The sequence below is a fragment of the Protopterus annectens genome, chromosome 14.part0 (genome assembly GCF_019279795.1).
Source record: "Protopterus annectens isolate FY-2018-M chromosome 14.part0, PAN1.0, whole genome shotgun sequence".
NCBI classification, from domain to species: domain Eukaryota; kingdom Metazoa; phylum Chordata; order Ceratodontiformes; family Protopteridae; genus Protopterus; species Protopterus annectens.
The window spans coordinates 1,134,479,083-1,134,497,068 of record NC_056748.1 but is presented as its reverse complement, the minus strand read 5'-3'; the positions used below and the strand labels follow the sequence as shown (position 1 = coordinate 1,134,497,068).

Genomic DNA, 17,986 nt, shown 5'->3' with positions numbered 1-17,986 from the left:
CTCCTATAAATTCTATTGTTTGAGTAGGGACCAGGTTGGACTTCTCTGTTTACCGTGATGCCTAGCTTGGGAGCTAGACGAAGGAAGGAGTCTCTTGCCAAAGAGAGTAGATGCCTTGTTGGGGCAGTGAGAAGCCAGTCGTCTAGGTACGGAAAGACCTGCACCCCCTGAAGCCTCAGGTGGGCCGCAACCACTGCTAACACTTTGATGAACACCCTGGGGGCTGTGGTGAGACCAAAGGGAAGGACCCTGAACTGGTAGTGACTGGCTCCCAGCCGGAAGCGAAGAAACCCCCTGGATCGTCTGTCCATCCAAATGTGGTAGTACGCATCCTTGAGGTCTATAGAGCACATCCAGTGATTCTCCCCTAGAACGGGGAGGATGGACTGCAAAGTGACCATCCGGAACTTCTCTTTGGGAACTGACAGGTTCAACAGGGACAGGTCTAGAATGGGTCTTAGATCCCCCGTCTTTTTTGGCACTAAAAAGAACCTGGAGTAGAACCCTGATCCGATCTGGTCTGGGGGGACGGGGCTGGATGGCTCTTTCTCAGCAGATGGCCAATTTCTGCTGAAGTGGCCTCCCTCTGATCGGGTGGAACATCAGGGAGGATTTTTAACTTTGGGACATGAAGAAAGGGGATCTTGTAACCACTGGATATAATCCAGAGTACCCAGCAGTCCGATGTAATGGACTCCCATGCCGCTAGGTGCTCCGAGAAACATCCCCCGACTGCCTCCAGAGTGGAGCAGTCGGGAAACCCCTCAGGGTTGCTGTGTGGGCTGTTCAGAGAAGGGTTCTCTGGACCCAAAGTTCCTGGGAGCCCCTCTGCCCCTAAGGCGGCGTCATCCCTGTCCTCCTCTGCCGCGGAAGGACTGGTTGTCCGGAGCGGGTTGGGAATGCTGCGACTTCCGGAACCACATCTTCTTCTGGCCCTTTTGGTTCCTAGAGTAGGACCTCTGGGGCACAGAGAAGCGGACTCCGACGGCAGACAGCGTCTTCCCGTCCTTCTTGCTCTGAACCAAGGTATCGCGAACCGTCTTGCCAAAAAGGACAGAACCGTCAAAGGGGGGCGTTCGCGAATGACGCCTTGAAGGGCTCTGTAAAATCGCAGTGGCGGAGCCAGGCCTGCCGTCTTGTGACTAGGCCCGCTCTAGCGGCTCTCTCGGTAGCGTGGGGAAAGTAACCGCATAGAGGTGTTAGTCACAGAACGAAGAGTGGCCATACGGGTGGAGTGCATAAGTTTGTCCTCCTCCGATATGGACTCTGGGGGGGGTGCAGCGTATTCCTTGATAAGATCGCGCTGCATCCTAATGACGTGTGCCAAATAGTTGAGCGCCCTCACTGAGAAGGTCGCTGAACTAAAGATTCACTTCCCCAAACGGTCCATCATCCAAGACTCCTTGCTCGGGGGATGGACTGAGGGACTCTCCTGGGCGAGTTACCTCTTAGTGGCTGCTGCCGACAGCATGGCATCTACCAAGGGTCCCTTGCTCCAGTGGGCACGGTCAGCAGGGGGGGGGCTAAGGATCCTGTCGGGCCTCTTAGGGATTGGCTCCACGGTGTCCGGGTCCTTCCACGCTCTGGTGGTAATAAGGTCCACCAGGGGGTCGGGCAGGAGGGGACACCCAAGAGGTAGACAGGCCCACTTCAAATGCCTCCAAGAACACTGACTCGTCCGAGGAAGACTTTGGGGCAGACCACCCACCTCTGATTCGTAACATTTCCATGATATCTCCGAAGGAGACATCCTCAGGGGGTGATCTTGTGGATCCTTCCCCTTCCTCCAAGTCAGTGTCTTCGGTCAAAGACTCGGGGGAGTCTATGTGCCTCCTTTTACACGAATGCTTGCGAGGTGCTTCCTCGGGGGGGGGGCTGTCAGAGGAGCTCTCAACAGCAATGTCCAGAACCACAGGAACTGCTTAGGGCAGTAAAGCGGGCTGTCCCAGTGGCCGGCTGATGGAAGCCTGGCCCAGAGCAGATGGAGTGCGGGACGGAGCCGAAGCAAGGGCCGGGGGTCCGGATGCCCTCAACAGAGCCCTCTCCACTACATCAAAAGCCGAGGGGGAGCCAGCCTCGATAATAGGATCCAAAAGTCTGCTCCCCCTCGGATCCGATGAGCGGATCGGAGCCAGCGCCGAGCCCCTCGGATCCGAGGGACCAGTGCGCTCCGAAAAGGACGGCGCCGAAGGCACACTGAGTCCCTCGGATCCGAAGCTCGGGCCAAGGCTCCGAGAGGTCGGATCCGACAGACTCGAGGGCAGGGTCGGATCCGAAGTACCCAGTACTGTCGGCGCCGATCCACCCGCGGCTGCCCGGCTCTGGGCGCTCCGAACCCGGGTAGCGGGTTGGAGAAGGAGCAATGGGCTTAAAAAAGGGGGGGGGTCGAGCTCCCCCCCAGAGGGGGGGAGGCAGGAGCACTCCCATCTGCATCTGGGCCTGGATGAACCTTCGCATCATCCGGTCCAGATCAGCATCATAGAGGCACTAAGTAGACCTTGACGAAGCTACCGAGGTAGGCCTTGAGTGCCGCCTCGATAGCCTCGAAGGAGGTCGGGGTCTCCTCATCCTCCGGTGAAAAGCACGGGGACCGAAGCCGAGGAGGGGGAGAGCCAGCAGCCAGAGAGGCCGGAGGAGAAGCCCGCTTAGCCGGCGGGGCCGAAACGGAGGTCTCGGCCCGCCGCTTGTGGTGCTTCTCTCTCCAGTCCTTTTTCCTGGCTTCCCTCTCCTCCGACCCTTTGGCGGGAGTTTGAATCCCGAGTGGAGGAGGGGGAGCAGGCAAGGCAGGGACTGCCGAAGCAGTGACCACCAAGGGGGCGGGGGCCGAAGCAGAGTTTGGGGGCAAGAGTCCCGCCAAGACCAGCTTCGACCTCTGCTCCTTCAATGCCCTGGGGTTGAACCCTGCACAGATTGAACACCCTGAAGTGAGGTGTTCAACTCCAAGGCATCGAATGCACAGAGTGTGGCCATCAGCAGGAGAAAGCTTATGGCCACACTCGGAGCACTTTGAAAAAACAGCCTTTGGGGCCTCAGACATCACTATTTTTTTTTTTTTTTAAAATAGCAACAATAAAATAACTAAAACACTCACACAAAGGCCCCAAAAAAAAAACACACACACACACACACACACAAACACACCAACTACGAACCAGCGAGGGGAGGGTAAAACTATATTAAATTAACCCAAAAAAGATAAAGAGGAGGGAAACCTATAACTTTCACACAACTTAAAAGTTTTAGAAGTTTTAAAACCCTGTAATAAGAATACTAAGACTTAGCTTTTGGAGCTCTGACGACCCAGCCTTTACCATGCGCGGCAAACTAGATCTGAGGTCATGTAGGGAGAGCAGGGCATTGTGGGTGAGGGGAGGAGCTAGGAGCTCGGATCCATAGCTGGATAAACCATGCGGTTCGGATCCGATATCGGATCCATACCCACAGGTTGCTGACAAATGAATTCTCCTACTTCAGATCAAGTACTTCTCCAATATATATTTTGCAATCCTAAGACGAAGACAATCATACCAAAACCATACCAAAAGCTGCCGGCTTAGCAGTTAGCACTACAAAACATGGTTTCACAGTTTCAGACCTGGTAGGTAAAGAAAGTTGCAGAGCTATCAAATCATACAAGTCATGGTGATAACACAACCTGGTGAAAAGTACAGTTTTGTACCTACCATAAATGTAGATGTTCGAAGATCCACATTGCTGCAGTCCTTACTTATGGGTAGTCCGCTGTCCTCGGTCGGCCCGAATACCAAAGTATTAGGCTGACGTCGGTCATGGGCGCTCAGAACTGACATCAGAGCGTCAGGGTATAAAAGCGCATGACCGACGTCATATCCTCAGTCTTTTCTTGCCCCAGATGTCAGAAGGCCCTAAAAAGAAAGGCCACAGCCCAAAAACAGGATACCTCCCAAAAACATGCCCAACAACAACCATCACCCAAACCATATTACCATGCCAAACTACAGAGGGGAAGGAGGGAGGGTAAATTGGACTGCAGCAATGTGGATCTTCGAACATCTACATTTATGGTAGGTACAAAACTGTACTATGTTCTTCATCTCACATTGCTGCAGTCCTTACTTATGGGTAGAATCCCAAAGCAGAGGTAAAGGGAGGATGGCAAAATCATAAAGCATTAGGGGCTGCTAAAATGCCCTGTAATATAGCAGAGGCAAATCCAGCCCTAGACTTAGAATAAAGAGGAAGGTGGTAATGCTTGGAAAAAGTATGTACTGAACTCCAAGTGGCTGCTTCCAAAATATCTTTTGTAGCTACCCCCCTTAGAAAGGCAGTAGAAGTGGCAGTAGCTCTAGTGGAATGAGGTCTGATTCCAGCCAGAACCTCCTTACCATGATGGGAATAACAGAAAGAAATACAAAACCCAATCCATTTAGAAATAGTTTGTTTTGAAACAGGTTTCCCTGAGAACCCAAAGCAAAAGAAACAAACAACTGCTGAGACTGCCTGAACCCCTTGGTTCTGCTCAAATAATAACGTAACTGTCTGTGAATATCCAAAGTATGCAAAATCTTCTCCCCTTTATTTTGGGGTTTGCATAAAAGTAGGCAAATGAATAGATTGGTTCAAGGCCACACTAGAAACCACTTTAGGCATAAAGGAAGGATTAGTACGCAAAGATACCCTATCCTTATGAAAAATCAGGAAAGGTTCCACTGCCGTAAGGGCCTGTAATTCAGAAACCCTTCTTGCAGAGGTAATGGCCAACAAAAAAGCAGTCTTCCATGATAAATACTTTAACTCGGCAGTAGCTGCAGGCTCAAAAGGTTGTAGAGTAAGTTTTTCCAACACAAAATTGAGATCCCAAGCAGGAGTAGGAGCTCTACGGGGGTCTTATGTTCTTTGCCGCTCTAAGAAATTGCTTAAACAAAGGATGGGAAAACAAAGGAGGGTCACAGTCATAGTGAGCAGAAATGGCTGCAGCATGAACCTTTATCGAGGAGAAAGACAAACCCTTGTCCAATAACTCAGTAAGATATTGAAGAGAAACACTTAAATCAGGCTTGGAAACATCAAAGTCCTTCGCTCTGCTCCAAAGAAAAAATCTCCTCCATTTATCTGCGTAAACTTTCCTTGTACTAGGCCTTCTGGCCTCCAAAATAACATTCAAAACTTGCTGTGGAAGCTGAGACCCTCCAGGGTCTAGAACAGAATATGCCAGGCTGTGAGATGCAGAGACTGAATCTTGACATTGAGGAAGTGATTGCCCTCCTGAGACAAAAGATGCGGAATCAAAGGCAGAGGCCATGGAGGCTCCCCGTACTAAACTCCTCAGTAGTGGGTACCAGTACTGTCGAGGCCAATCCGGCGCTATCAGAATCATGGATGGCTTGTCTATTCTGGCCTTCAGGAGTACCTTGGGAATGAGAGGCAGAGGTGGAAAGGCATAGACATGAAGATTGCTCCAACTGAATGATAGAGCATCCACCTTCCAAGCTGTGGGATGAAACATTTTTGTGCAAAACTTTGGCAACTGGTAATTTAGTGGAGAAGCGAACAGATCTATGTCTGGAGTCCCCCATAACACTGTCAACTTTTGAAACACATGAGGATCCAGTTTCCACTCGTGAGGATCCACAATTTGTCTGCTCAACACATCTGCTAAGGAGTCTGTGCTCCTGGTAGAAACCTTGCCTGAAGACTGAGTTGTAAACTGAGAGCAGTCTCCCACAAAATCATCGCTTGCCTGCAAAGAGGGTACAAATGGGTTCCCCCTTGCTTGTTGATGTACCACATGACAGTAGTGTTGTCTGTTTGAATCAACACCTGTCCTGGGTGAAGTAAATCCCTGAAAGCCATCAATGCAACTTGAACTGCTAACATCTCCTTCAAGTTGATATGCAAATGTTGAAGTCTGACAGGCCACGTGTCTTGCACCCATTTTCCATTGAGGTGTGCTCCCCAAGCCGTGTCCGAGGCATCTGTCGTTAAAATCTGACTCGCCTCTGGTCGGGTCACAGAGAGTCCCTTGTTTAGGTGACATTCCTGAGCCCACCACAAAAATTCCTTCTGAATGCAAGGTATTATCTGAATGACAGTGTCTAGATCTTGGCAGTGTTGTGTCCATACATTTTTGAGATACCATTGAAGCTTCCTCATATGCAGTTTGGCATTGGGAAGCACCAGAATACAAGATGCCATGAACCCCAAGGCTTGAAGGACTGTCCTTGCAGTCAGCCTGGACCGTAGAGACATTTGATGGAAATAAAGAGAAAGGCTTCTTTGTTTGTCCGTGGTCAAAAAGGCCATCTGGGAAGCTGTATTCAGTCTCACACCCAGAAAGCACATGTCCTGAGAGGGTACTAGACTGGACTTTGTTTCGTTCACAGAATACCCTAGGCATCTTAACACTACCATCACATACTGTAGATGATGAAGAAGTTAGTCCTTGTGTTGTGCAATAATCAGGCAATCGTCCAAATAAGGATAAATCTGTATTCCTCTTAACCTGAAAAAGGCTATCACTGGAGCCAGAACCTTTGTGAACACTCTGGGCGCAGTAGATAAGCCAAAGGGCAATGCAGAGAACTGATAATGTAAATTTCCAGCCCGAAAACGCAGGTACCTCCTGCAACTGGGCCTGATAGGAACATGAAGATAAGCCTCTGAGATCCAGAGTTACCATCCAGTGATCTTTTCCCAACAGAGGTAAAAGCTGTTGTAACGTCAGCATTTTGAACTTTGGAATGTCCAGATAACTGTTGAGGATAGATAAATCCAAAATTGGTCTCCACGTGTTCCCTTTCTTTGGTACTAGAAACAGGCGAGAATAAAATCCTAGTCCCATGTCTGACAGAGGAACTGGCTGAATAGCTCCTATTTGAAGAAGCAAAGAAATCTGTTTGTGAGCCTCTATCCTTTGCCGAGGAGGAACGTCTGGCATGCCTTTGAAAGGAGGCAATGCATGGAAATAAAACTTGTAGCCTCGGTTTATAATGTCCAATACCCATTTGTCCTGGGTGACTAAAAGCCAGTTTTGCTTGAAGAGTGCTAACTTTCCTCCCAAAGGAGCTGCCAGGCAAGAAGAATCTGGCAGCTGAAAATGCAGGTCATTGGGCCTGTTTACGAAAGGACTGGCCCCTGCCCTCACCTGCAGATTGTGCAGGCGAACTCCAAGTTCTAGGCCTGAATGTACTGTGAGCTCTGCCCCTGCCACGTCTAGATCTACCCCTAGATTGAGAATCAGAAGGGTAGGTCCACCCCTTAGTAGGCCAATTTCTACTAAACTTTGGAGGTTGCACCTGCAAAAAATCTTTAACAGTCTGCATAGACTTAGCCTTGTCTTCCATTTTCTTCAAAACCGATTCCACAGGGGGACCAAACAAAACTTCAGACTGTAAAGGGGCATCCAGAATTCTAGTTTTAACATGCTCAGACAAATTCTGATCCTTATGCCAGGCGTGCCTGCGAAGAACTGAACCAGTGGCAGCCACCCTAGAAGAGGCCTGCACAGCATCAAAACCACACTGCAAAGAATGCTTACCCACCTGTTCAGAGACATGTACTAAATCCTGCAATTCTTTACACTCTATGCCCACTGCCAAAGCATCCACTTTAGATTTTAGCTGGGAAAGGAGGAAATTCTGATACTTCAACATATGAAACTGGCAATTTAAAGCCCTCATTGCTAAAGTAGAAGAGGTATACACCTTCTTACCCCATCTATCCAAAGCTCTAGCTTCCTTATCTAGAGGAACCGGATTCCTTACAACAGAGGCTCTAACACCCTTAGGCCCCTGACTAATAGTTTCTGGGTCCGCCCTAGGACTCTTATACAGATATTTATGAGCCTCAGGCACCCTGTAATATCTGTCCGGTTTAACTGGCAGGAGGCAAAGAATCTGGATTAAGGGAAGCCTCCGAGAAAACATCTTGAACAACATCCAAAACAGGAGGTATAGCCAAGGGTCTATGCTGTGGTAAAAACAAGAATTCCCTAAGCCTCTTCCTTGAATCAGAGAAATCCTGTCCTTCCCACTTAAAATGCTCCCTCATGGAATGCAGAGTTTCTGAAAATGAAAAATCCTCTGGAGGAGAAGCAGAAGGAGTGGAATCCTCTGCATCAGAATCCGAATAAGGAGGAAAATCTAGAATATCTTCAGCAGAAGACTCTGAGTCATCTGAGGCCTGATCCAAACTTTCCAACTCTGGCTCCACCCTGGGCCTCTTATCAGGAGGGGGCATAGAACCTCTAATTAAAGTAATCAAATCTTCTGCCATTTTAAGCATGTGCTTTTTAGGCACAGACCCTGAAGTACCTGGAGGGACACCAGAGGAAGGCAAAACAGACCTGCCCTTAGAAGAAGCCTTAGTAATAGAAGCAGAAGGCCTAACCACCTTAGGCATAGAAGGGAGAACAGTAACTTGAGAGGCCCCTTCAGCCTGACCTGACTCCTGGGAGGCCACATCCTGCAAAATCAAAGTTTCCCCCTGAGACTCAATAGAAACTTCAGCCGGATCCCCCTGCTCTACTGTAGCTTCTGCAGGACCGGCGTCCGTAACGGACGAATCAACCTGTCTAGGTTTCAAGGATTTGTCTTTGCGCTTCTTAGAAGCGGGCGTCGGAGGATCCGACGGCATATTATAATTACACCGCTTACCAAAGACCAACCTAGCACAATCTAACCTTCTTTTTATAGTGCGCTTATTAAACCTAGCACAAAATCGACACCCGACTACGTCGTGGTCCGGTCCCAAACAAGGAATGCAAAGAGAGTGATAATCCCTATGCGGTATCTGTTTCCCACAAGAAATACAATTATTCACTTTTTCTGATATCCGGAATTAACTGAGGCAAGAAAAAACAAAAATATTCCCCAACGGGGTACTTAGCCCAACTTGGTTTCGGTCTGAAACTCAGAATTCGAAAATTTCAGAACGCCGAACGGCACTCGCAATGCTGCTTCTGCATCGGACCATGCGGCAAAAAAGACTGAGGATATGACGTCGGTCATGCGCTTTTATACCCTGACGCTCTGATGTCAGTTCTGAGGGCCCATGACCGACGTCAGCCTAATACTTTGGTATTCGGGCCGACCGAGGACAGCGGACTACCCATAAGTAAGGACTGCAGCAATGTGAGATGAAGAACATCTGCTAAGGCCTCTCCTTTACTTAGCCTCCAGGGAAGCAAAGTCACTAGGTCATGCCATTTTGAAACATGCTTTCAGATCTCGCTTTTCATATTTGAATAACTTCTTATAACCATCTGACTAGACTGCTAAATACTTAGTGATGCACTTACTTTTTGAGCAACTGAAGAAAATTTTAGAACGTTAAGTGTCTCATCATACATGGAAGCACAAGGACTTATATTCACTATCATTGACGTTTTTCCTCGTCCACAGAAATAGCTTTGCAGGTAATGGGTCAATTTGCTTTCTCGAAATGGCACATGCTGCTGTAGTCTAAGAAAACACAGGGAAAAAAATGGAAAACATGCATAAAATGAAATTATTAGTTACAGAAAATTTTCTGAAGAGCTCAACAAAAGCTCAGAAAATACAAATGAGGCTCAAAGATTTAGTAAATTAATGCAGTAAAATTAGCAAAATACCCTGATAGATTGCTTAACATCCACAAATCATGTTGATTAAGAGACGCTTAAGACTTATAAGTCAGCTGACCTGCAGGAATGTTTGTCCAAACTGGTGGCAAAATCATGGACAGAAACTAAATGTCAAAAAATTCATTGCTTTATCCTTTGGAAGTCCTCTATCTCAGAGAACTACCACATTAACACTACACCCCCTAAGAGCTGGGGCTAGTTGCCCAACACAATGCGCCTGAAATTCTCCAGGTGCAACTAACACTAGGTAAGACTGGAATCCAAATTGTAGCTTGCTACAGATCCCCCACCATGCCCCAAGATTCTCACTACACCTTTCTAAATATACTAGAAAATATGAAGATAGAACCAAACACCCTCATACTGGGTGATTTTAACTACCCTGCCATTAACTGAGAAAACTACTAGTGTACCAACACCTTTGCCCCAATGGTTCTTGGAATTCATAAATTCCAACGCCCTGGATCAACTAATCCATAGTTCCACCAGGGGTTCCAATATCCTAGACCTGGTCATTACCAACATGGGAAATCGATGCTCCACACCTATGGTCACTCCCTCGTTAGTCAGGTTTGACCATAAGCTAATCACCCTTAACATCCACATCACCCCCCCCCCCAGTAAGGAAACCTCCATAAAAAAACTTCTCCAAAGCCAACTTCATGCTACTCAAGTCAGAAGTGACAAACTTCATGACACCCATGCAGATGGGAACTGAAAGTTAGACTGCTGAATCCTACACTAAGGCACTGTACGAGCACATCCACTCACGCATGAATCGTGCCATCCCAAACAGAACCAAGATGTTCTCCTCCAAAAAAAGGAAGCCAATCTGGTGGTCCCCTGCCATAAACAAACTTTACAACAAAAGGAAGAAACTGTTTCAGAAAAGAGGAACATCCCAGGATGCAAAAAACTCCCTTACCAGCCTCAGTAAGAAACTGAGATCCCTCAAAATCCTCCAAAGCTAGTTATAAAAATAAAATTGCCAAAGATTCCCAAGACAACCACAAGGCATTCTATAACTATGTCAAGACTCTAAATGGCAATGCTCAGATCTGCTCTGAGCTAAAACAGAATGGCATTAAATATACTGATCCCAAGGATATTGCCAATATCCTGGCAGATCGATTCAGTGCCAACTTCACCCCCCTCTCACCCCCTAAATGGCCCATCTCAATACCGGAAGATTGCCAAATTCCGGTAATAACGGCCACACGGGTAAAAAAACACACTCTCCAAAGCTAAGAATACAATATCCATGGGACCAGATGACATCCCGGGCTGTGTACTACATGAACTACAATATGAAATGGCACCTCACCTAAGTGCCACGTTTAATCATAGCCTCACCTCAGGTTTCGTGCCCACTGAGTGGCGCAGAGCTAGTTATCCCACTCCACAAGGGGGGATCCACCTTGGATCCAGGAGACTACCGTCCCATCAGTCTGACGAGCCTTATCTGCAAGGCCATGGAGCGTATTATCATGGAACTTATAAACAAAGACATTGGCAACCTTCAAACACTGGACCCCACCCAGTTTGGGTTAGTGAAGGGCCCATCTCGTCTCCTGAACCTGACTGACTTCTTTGAATCAGTCTCCAGTGCCATGGACAAGGGTAAGGCAGTCCACACAGCATATCTAGACCTCGCCAAGGCCTTTGACACCATCTGCCAGTCTGGAATCATAGATGAACTTACTAAGCTGGGCATTAATACCAAAGTCACCCAATGGGTTGCCAACTGGCTTACTGACAGAACCCACACTGTAAAAGTAGCCAACTCCAAATCCAGTTCCAGACAAGTGACAAGTGGAGTACCTCAGGGTTCAGTCCTGGGACCGCTCTTGTTTGGCATCTACTTCTCTGAAGTGCAGGCCAACACTAAGGGACTCTGGCTAACAAAGTCCGCAGATGACTGCAAACTGGGAGCCATTATTGAATCCCCAAATTATGTGGATACTCTACAAAAGGGCCTTACAGAAACAGATGCTTGGTGCCAGAGCCATGGGCTCAAGCTCAATGCCAAGAAATGTATGGTTATCCCCTTTGGGAAAAAACATGTACCTGTGAATTACCACATAGGTGGCAGTACACTAAACACCGAAAGTGTGATAAGAGACTTAAGGACACAGGTGGACAGTGGTCTCACCTTCGAAAACCACATAGCCACAACAGTCAGGAAATCCTTCTATGTGGCACACCTCATCACTAAGGGCTTTTCATCCAGAAAAAAAGAAGTCATTGTCCAACTGTACTCATCCCTCATTAGACACATTATAGATTACAATGCCCCATTTGGTATGTACCTCTCAAGACATCTGCAACAACTGGAAAGGCCACAGAAATAACTCACTAAAAGAATCACAGGCCTAAAGCAGATGCCCTACGCTGACCGCCTTAAAAAACTCCAGCTATACTCTGTCACATATCGTCTTCTCAGAGGCGATCTCTGCTTAACATACAAGGCCATGTCAAACCCAGAGCTGTTGGACATGCTACACAAAGAAATCTCAATCCCTCACAGCCACAAGCTCCAGGGTTCTAAACCTTGTCATCACAATAAACAAAACATGATGGACCTGACCCAGAGACTCCCCAGACTCTGGAATAGACTGCACATACATGTTAAGCAGAGAGCCTCTTTGGCCCTCTTCAAAAGGAAACTTGACAATTGGATGGGAGAAAGGAAATTCACCCTGGGGATCACGTCAGTCGCCCTGCTAGACAGGGGTCCAGGGAAGTAAATAGTGTGGGAAGAAATAGCCAGGGAATTGTTATGGCTAGGCTTGTATAGGCCCTAGGGCTGATAGCCTAGTACCAAGCTATGAACCTATGAATTTGGGAACTTATGTGGATAGTGACCTAACGTTTGACAACATATGTCCATTTTTATAAGAAAGTCCTTCTATATTACATATCTTATAAACAAAGGGATTGTTTCTCAATCTAGGGATGTCATTAGCATACTTTACACAGGCCTCATTAGGCCAGTCATTGAATATGACCCCCCCCCCCCTTTGGCATTTATCTGTCCAGACATATGCAAACTGGAATACCCACAGAAATACCTTGCTAAAAGGATACAATGGCGAACGAACATGCCTTACACGGATCAACTCAAACCCTTGTCACTATACTAGGTGTCCTACAGACTACCAAGGGATGACCTGTGTGCGGCATACAAGGCACCCTGCAACCCAATACTGATGGACTTACTGCACATCAGCAAGTCAAATGGCATCTTCTGCAACATCAATAAAATGGTGTGGGGGACAGGAATATCTTGCAGAGGATACCGCTGCTCTGGAACAGACTCCCCATCCAAATAAAGAAAAGCTCACTCCTGCCCATATTCAAGTACAAAATGGATCTACAGAGGGAAAACAAAGTTTACCCCAGGACTGCTCCCTGTACTGCTAATGGACAGTGGCAGCTCCTAAATGCTTTATCCCACGAGTCCCCTCAAATTACTTATTGTATTATCCCATTTCTTCCCATTAAAATAATATATAATTATCAAACAAGGGACGGGTAAGTTCAGTCTGTAACCAAATGGGACTGGTTAATTAAAGCACAAAAAGGGAAACTGGTTAGACTTAAAACGGCCTGCAAAAGCAACTAACCTAGTAGTTACCTATGAACACACAAAACACCTAAATTACACTCAAGCAAATTCAAAATATTAAGATGTCAAAGTAAGTGCGATACCAAGCAATTCACCATTATGGTAAACCTGTCATTACAACTGTAAATATGAAAAAAAGTATCAGTGAGTAAAGATGCAATGCAAAATCACCAGAAACATGTACCTTCAATCTAAAAATGAAACCGCATGAGGTAGTACTTCCCACAGCAGGATCTTCAAGAGCTACACTTTGCAGTGGGTATCACAGATGAGATGCTCTTCTTATGAACGAAGAACTGTAGCGAAATACACAAAAGCCTTTGAAGGACAGGTATAGGCCATCCTTGGCAAAGCATTTAAGACAATCTGCCATCTCCTCCCAGGCAGACATACATCATTACCAATTTGAACACACCAGAAGCTTATCAGATTGTTGAAATGAACAATCTTCGTACTGCAGCATTATTCGTGAAGGTAGCAGAATGCTGCTCAAGGCTAAGTTCACATCGGTCATGGGCACACATTCCAAAGCTGCTCAAGGCTAGGTTCACATCAGTCATGGGCACACATTCCAATGCTGCTCAAGGCTAGGTTCACATCAGTCATGGGCACACATTCCAATGCTGCTCAAGGCTAGGTTCACATCAGTCATGGGCACACATTCCAATGCTGCTCAAGGCTAGGTTCACATCAGCCATGGGCACACATTCCAATGCTGCTCAATGCTAGGTTCACATCAGTCATGGGCACACATTCCAATGCTGCTCAAGGCTAGGTTCACATCAGTCATGGGCACACATTCCAATGCTGCTCAAGGCTAGGTTCACATCAGTCATGGGCACACATTTCAATGCTGCTCAAGGCTAGGTTCACATCAGTCATGGGCACACATTCCAATGCTGCTCAAGGCTAGGTTCACATCAGTCATGGGCACACATTCCAATGCTGCTCAAGGCTAGGTTCACATCAGTCATGGGCACACATTCCAATGCTGCTCAAGGCTAGGTTCACATCAGTCATGGGCACACATTCCAATGCTGCTCAAGGCTAGGTTCACATCAGTCATGGGCACACATTCCAATGCTGCTCAAGGCTAGGATCACATCAGTCATGGGCACACATTCCAATGCTGCTCAAGGCTAGGTTTGTATCAGTCATGGGCACACATTCCAAGAGCTCCACTGGGTCTCTTCACATGTACTTGTCGTTCATGCTCACTTGTACTGTCCATGTCTGACTGTGTCGTATGTGGACTTGAGTGCATGTGTGATGCGGCAAATTCTGGCAACCGATATGGAAAGGACCATGGCCCTCTCCTTGCACAGCCTGGTGAGTGGTGCATCTATGTCCCTAACTATAGATTTCCCTATGACTAAGGCACTGGACTGTGTGGAGGTTTGCCTTAAGAGCTTTTCAAACAAGTCCCTATGATTTTTAGATGTGGATTTAGTGGTGGGAGGTACCTGTGCTGTGTATTTGAGAGGCTGCTGAGGGTACTTCCTTCTTAGGTTACACTTGGGTATACATCTTTGTGGTTTAGGTAGGTTATTTTTTAAGAGTCTCACCACATATAGGTTTACACGTTTGGTGTGAGCTGTGTTTGGTTTAGTGTGTTGTGTGATACTGACAGCCTACTTGTTATTTGTAATGGCATCTTGTGAGCTTTGTCTCCAATAACATTATAAAACTACCTCTCAGTGCTGGTTTTAGTAGTATGCAGATGTCAGTAAACATGATACAATTGCTACATTCTCTCAGGATGCCCATTTCAGCCAAGCTGGCTACAGAAACAGTTTTGAAAGTGCAAATCTGTGGTATCAGATTCTTAGTAATGTGTCTAAAAGAACTAAATGCAGACAAACAGCAGCACACCATTTAGAGCAGAGCCTCTTCATATTACGGAGAGCAGTGTTTCGATTTGCAGTTAATGTATTTATTTGGTACAGTATTTAATGTAGGTAGAGAATTTGCTTTAAGGTAGTAAATAATTAATCTAAACTGGCTATGAGATTGGCCTAGATGTGCAACAATGTACCACTGCTTAACTCCATAGTTTATACAGCTATAAGTGGTGGGGTGTAGTTAGAAGTATAGCTGTAACTTCCACTTACCTGTAACAGCAGATGTTCAAATTCTTCAGTGCTGCAAGGATACAGCAATTGGTCCACTTCCTAAGGCTTAAATCTCCTCCCTGCCACAAAATCACTCTGGCCATCTATAGGCTGAACCCTTTTTGGGAGAAGCTATTACATATAAAACCAGGCTGATTAAAAATCTTCAAGTGTTTCTTGTCTTTCAAAAAAACGTGGCAAACTGATCCAAAACTAACCACAAAATATAAACAAAACAACTTTATAAATATCCCACTAGAATTATTTACAAGGAGGAGAATTGAGGGTGTGTATTATGTCTACCATTCTCACTACATGTGTAGCCTGGGGGTATAGTACCATAGCTCATCCAACCTGGCAGGAAAAATGACACTGGTCAAGGACCCTCTAGAAAATGGTCCTCGCAATGCCTGGTATGGATCTGGAAAAGAAATCCAGCTTGTAGTAACTCTGTAAATGCATGTATTGCGGACTAAGCTGCTGCCTCTAGAATGCTTCTGGAGTCCACCTATTTCTAGTATGCCACCAAAGAAGCTAATTCTCAAGTAGAATTTGCCTCAACACTACTTGACTAACACAAAACAATGACAGAGGAAAACCACCTGGAAACAGTCTGCTTAGACACAGTTTGACTTTAGTCCAATATGATGAAATAAATAGCTGGTTAGCTTTCCTGAAGGATTTAATACTAACAAGATAGCACCAGTGCTGCTTTTGCACATCTAGTATATGTAGAATCTTCTCTCAGATAGGATTCTTCCACCCTGAGAGCTTGCAACTCAGGTTCTGTTTTTGCAGATGTCAAACCAATAATGACAGTTTTCAAATTATGAGCCTTAAATCAGCCCGTAAGGTGGTTCAGAACGTGATAAAGTAAGCTTTTCTAACACAAAATTGAGATCACATGGAGAAGAAACACGTTTACGATGAGGCCTCAGGTGCAAGACTCCTTTTAAAAACTGCTCGACAATAAACAGAGAAGAAAAAGCATGATCCATGGGTTGACATGCAGAAATGGCTGCAAGATGAACCTTTATGTAAGGATAAGATAGGCCAGAGGATAGTAACACACAAAAATTCAAGCACCAGTGGTACAAAATCCCCTTCGGATACCTGGTTAAAAAGCAACAAAATAATCCCTTCCACTTGCCAATATATGATTTTCTAGTTGGAGGTTGATACCTCGTTTAGTATTTGCTGCAGAATATTGAGACTTAAGATATCAATGGAAAAGGTGGAAATATGTAGAGTTAACATCCAGAACCAATGAAATGAAAAAGACCATCTCTTTTCCAAGCCTGCTTGCAAGGTGTTCTGAAACAATCATTTTAAATGACGGTTTTGAAAGGAGGCAAACATATCTACTTTAGGTGCTCCCCACATCTGATAAACTTCTGAAGATCTCTGTATTGAATTTCCAATCATGAGTGCCTGCTGAAGATCATCTCAGATAGTCTGCCACTGTGCTCTACTCTGTCAGTAAGCAAGAAGCTTGAAGAGTTAATGGCTGAAGAGCTAACTCCTAAGTCATCATTGCCAGCTGCCACAGAGGGCACAACTTGCTGCCCCCACCCCTGCTTATGTCACAATCTGTAATGGACTTGGGTCTCATTGATAATGCAGAGACTTTATGGCAAGATTCACTGTCAACACTTCTTTTATACTGATGTGCTTTCGTCTAAATTGACCCACAGTCCTTGTACTTTTACCCCCCACTGACACTGCTTCCTGAGCAAAATCTGTGAAAATCAGTCTGTACAGATTGTGCTGGCGTGGGGGGATAAAAAGGAAGATTAGATTTTGAGCCATTTGACTTCTCTACAAATGCAGTTTTTTAATGATGAAGCCCAAGATTGGAATCTAAAAAGTACAGTTTTGTACCTACCATAAATGTAGATGTTCGAAGATCCACATTGCTGCAGTCCTAACACTTGGGTAGTCCGCTGTCCCTCGGTCGGCCCGAATATCAGAGTATAAGGCTGACGTCGGTCAAGGCGCATTTGACTGACATCAGAACGTCAGGGTACAAATGCGCATGACCGACGTCATATCCTCAGTCTTTTCTTGCCCCAGATGTCAGAAGACCCTAAAAAGAAAGGTCAAAACCCATAGACAACAACTAAACAACCAACCAGCCTAACACCAAAAATATGTACAATATATACAATATATACAATATACACAATATACCTCAGATGGATAACCCAACCCACACAACCACCTCAAACTACAGAGGGAAGGAGGGAGGGAAAATTGGACTGCAGCAATGTGGATCTTCGAACATCTACATTTATGGTAGGTACAAAACTGTACTATGTTCTTCATCTCACATTGCTGCAGTCCTAACACTTGGGTAGAATCCCAAAGCAGAGGTAAGGGAGGATGGCTAAACTATAATGAAGCAGGAGCTGCCAAAATGCCCTGCAACACAGCAGTGGCAAAACCAGCCCTGGATTTAGAGTACAATGGAAGGTGGTAATGCCTAGAGAAGGTATGCACTGAACTCCAAGTGGCTGCCTCCAAAATATCCTTAGTTGCCACCCCTCAAAAGCTGTTGAAGTGGCAGTAGCCCTAGTGGAATGAGGCCTAATCCCAGCTGGAATCTCTTTGCCATGATGGGAATAACAGAAAGCAATACAAAATCCA

General features: G+C 46.1%; 1 protein-coding gene across 5 annotated transcripts in view; it reads right to left on the bottom strand.

The window, feature by feature from the left end:
- The window catches only part of KIF20B (kinesin family member 20B), a 1,912,547-nt gene that overhangs the window by 1,467,418 nt on the left and 427,143 nt on the right, over positions 1-17,986 (bottom strand). For all 5 annotated transcript variants that reach the window (XM_044056921.1, XM_044056924.1, XM_044056926.1 and 2 more), the window contains exon 12: positions 9,278-9,440. In XM_044056921.1, coding sequence (XP_043912856.1) covers positions 9,278-9,440 — 163 coding nt within the window. The remainder of the gene's footprint in view (positions 1-9,277; positions 9,441-17,986) is intronic.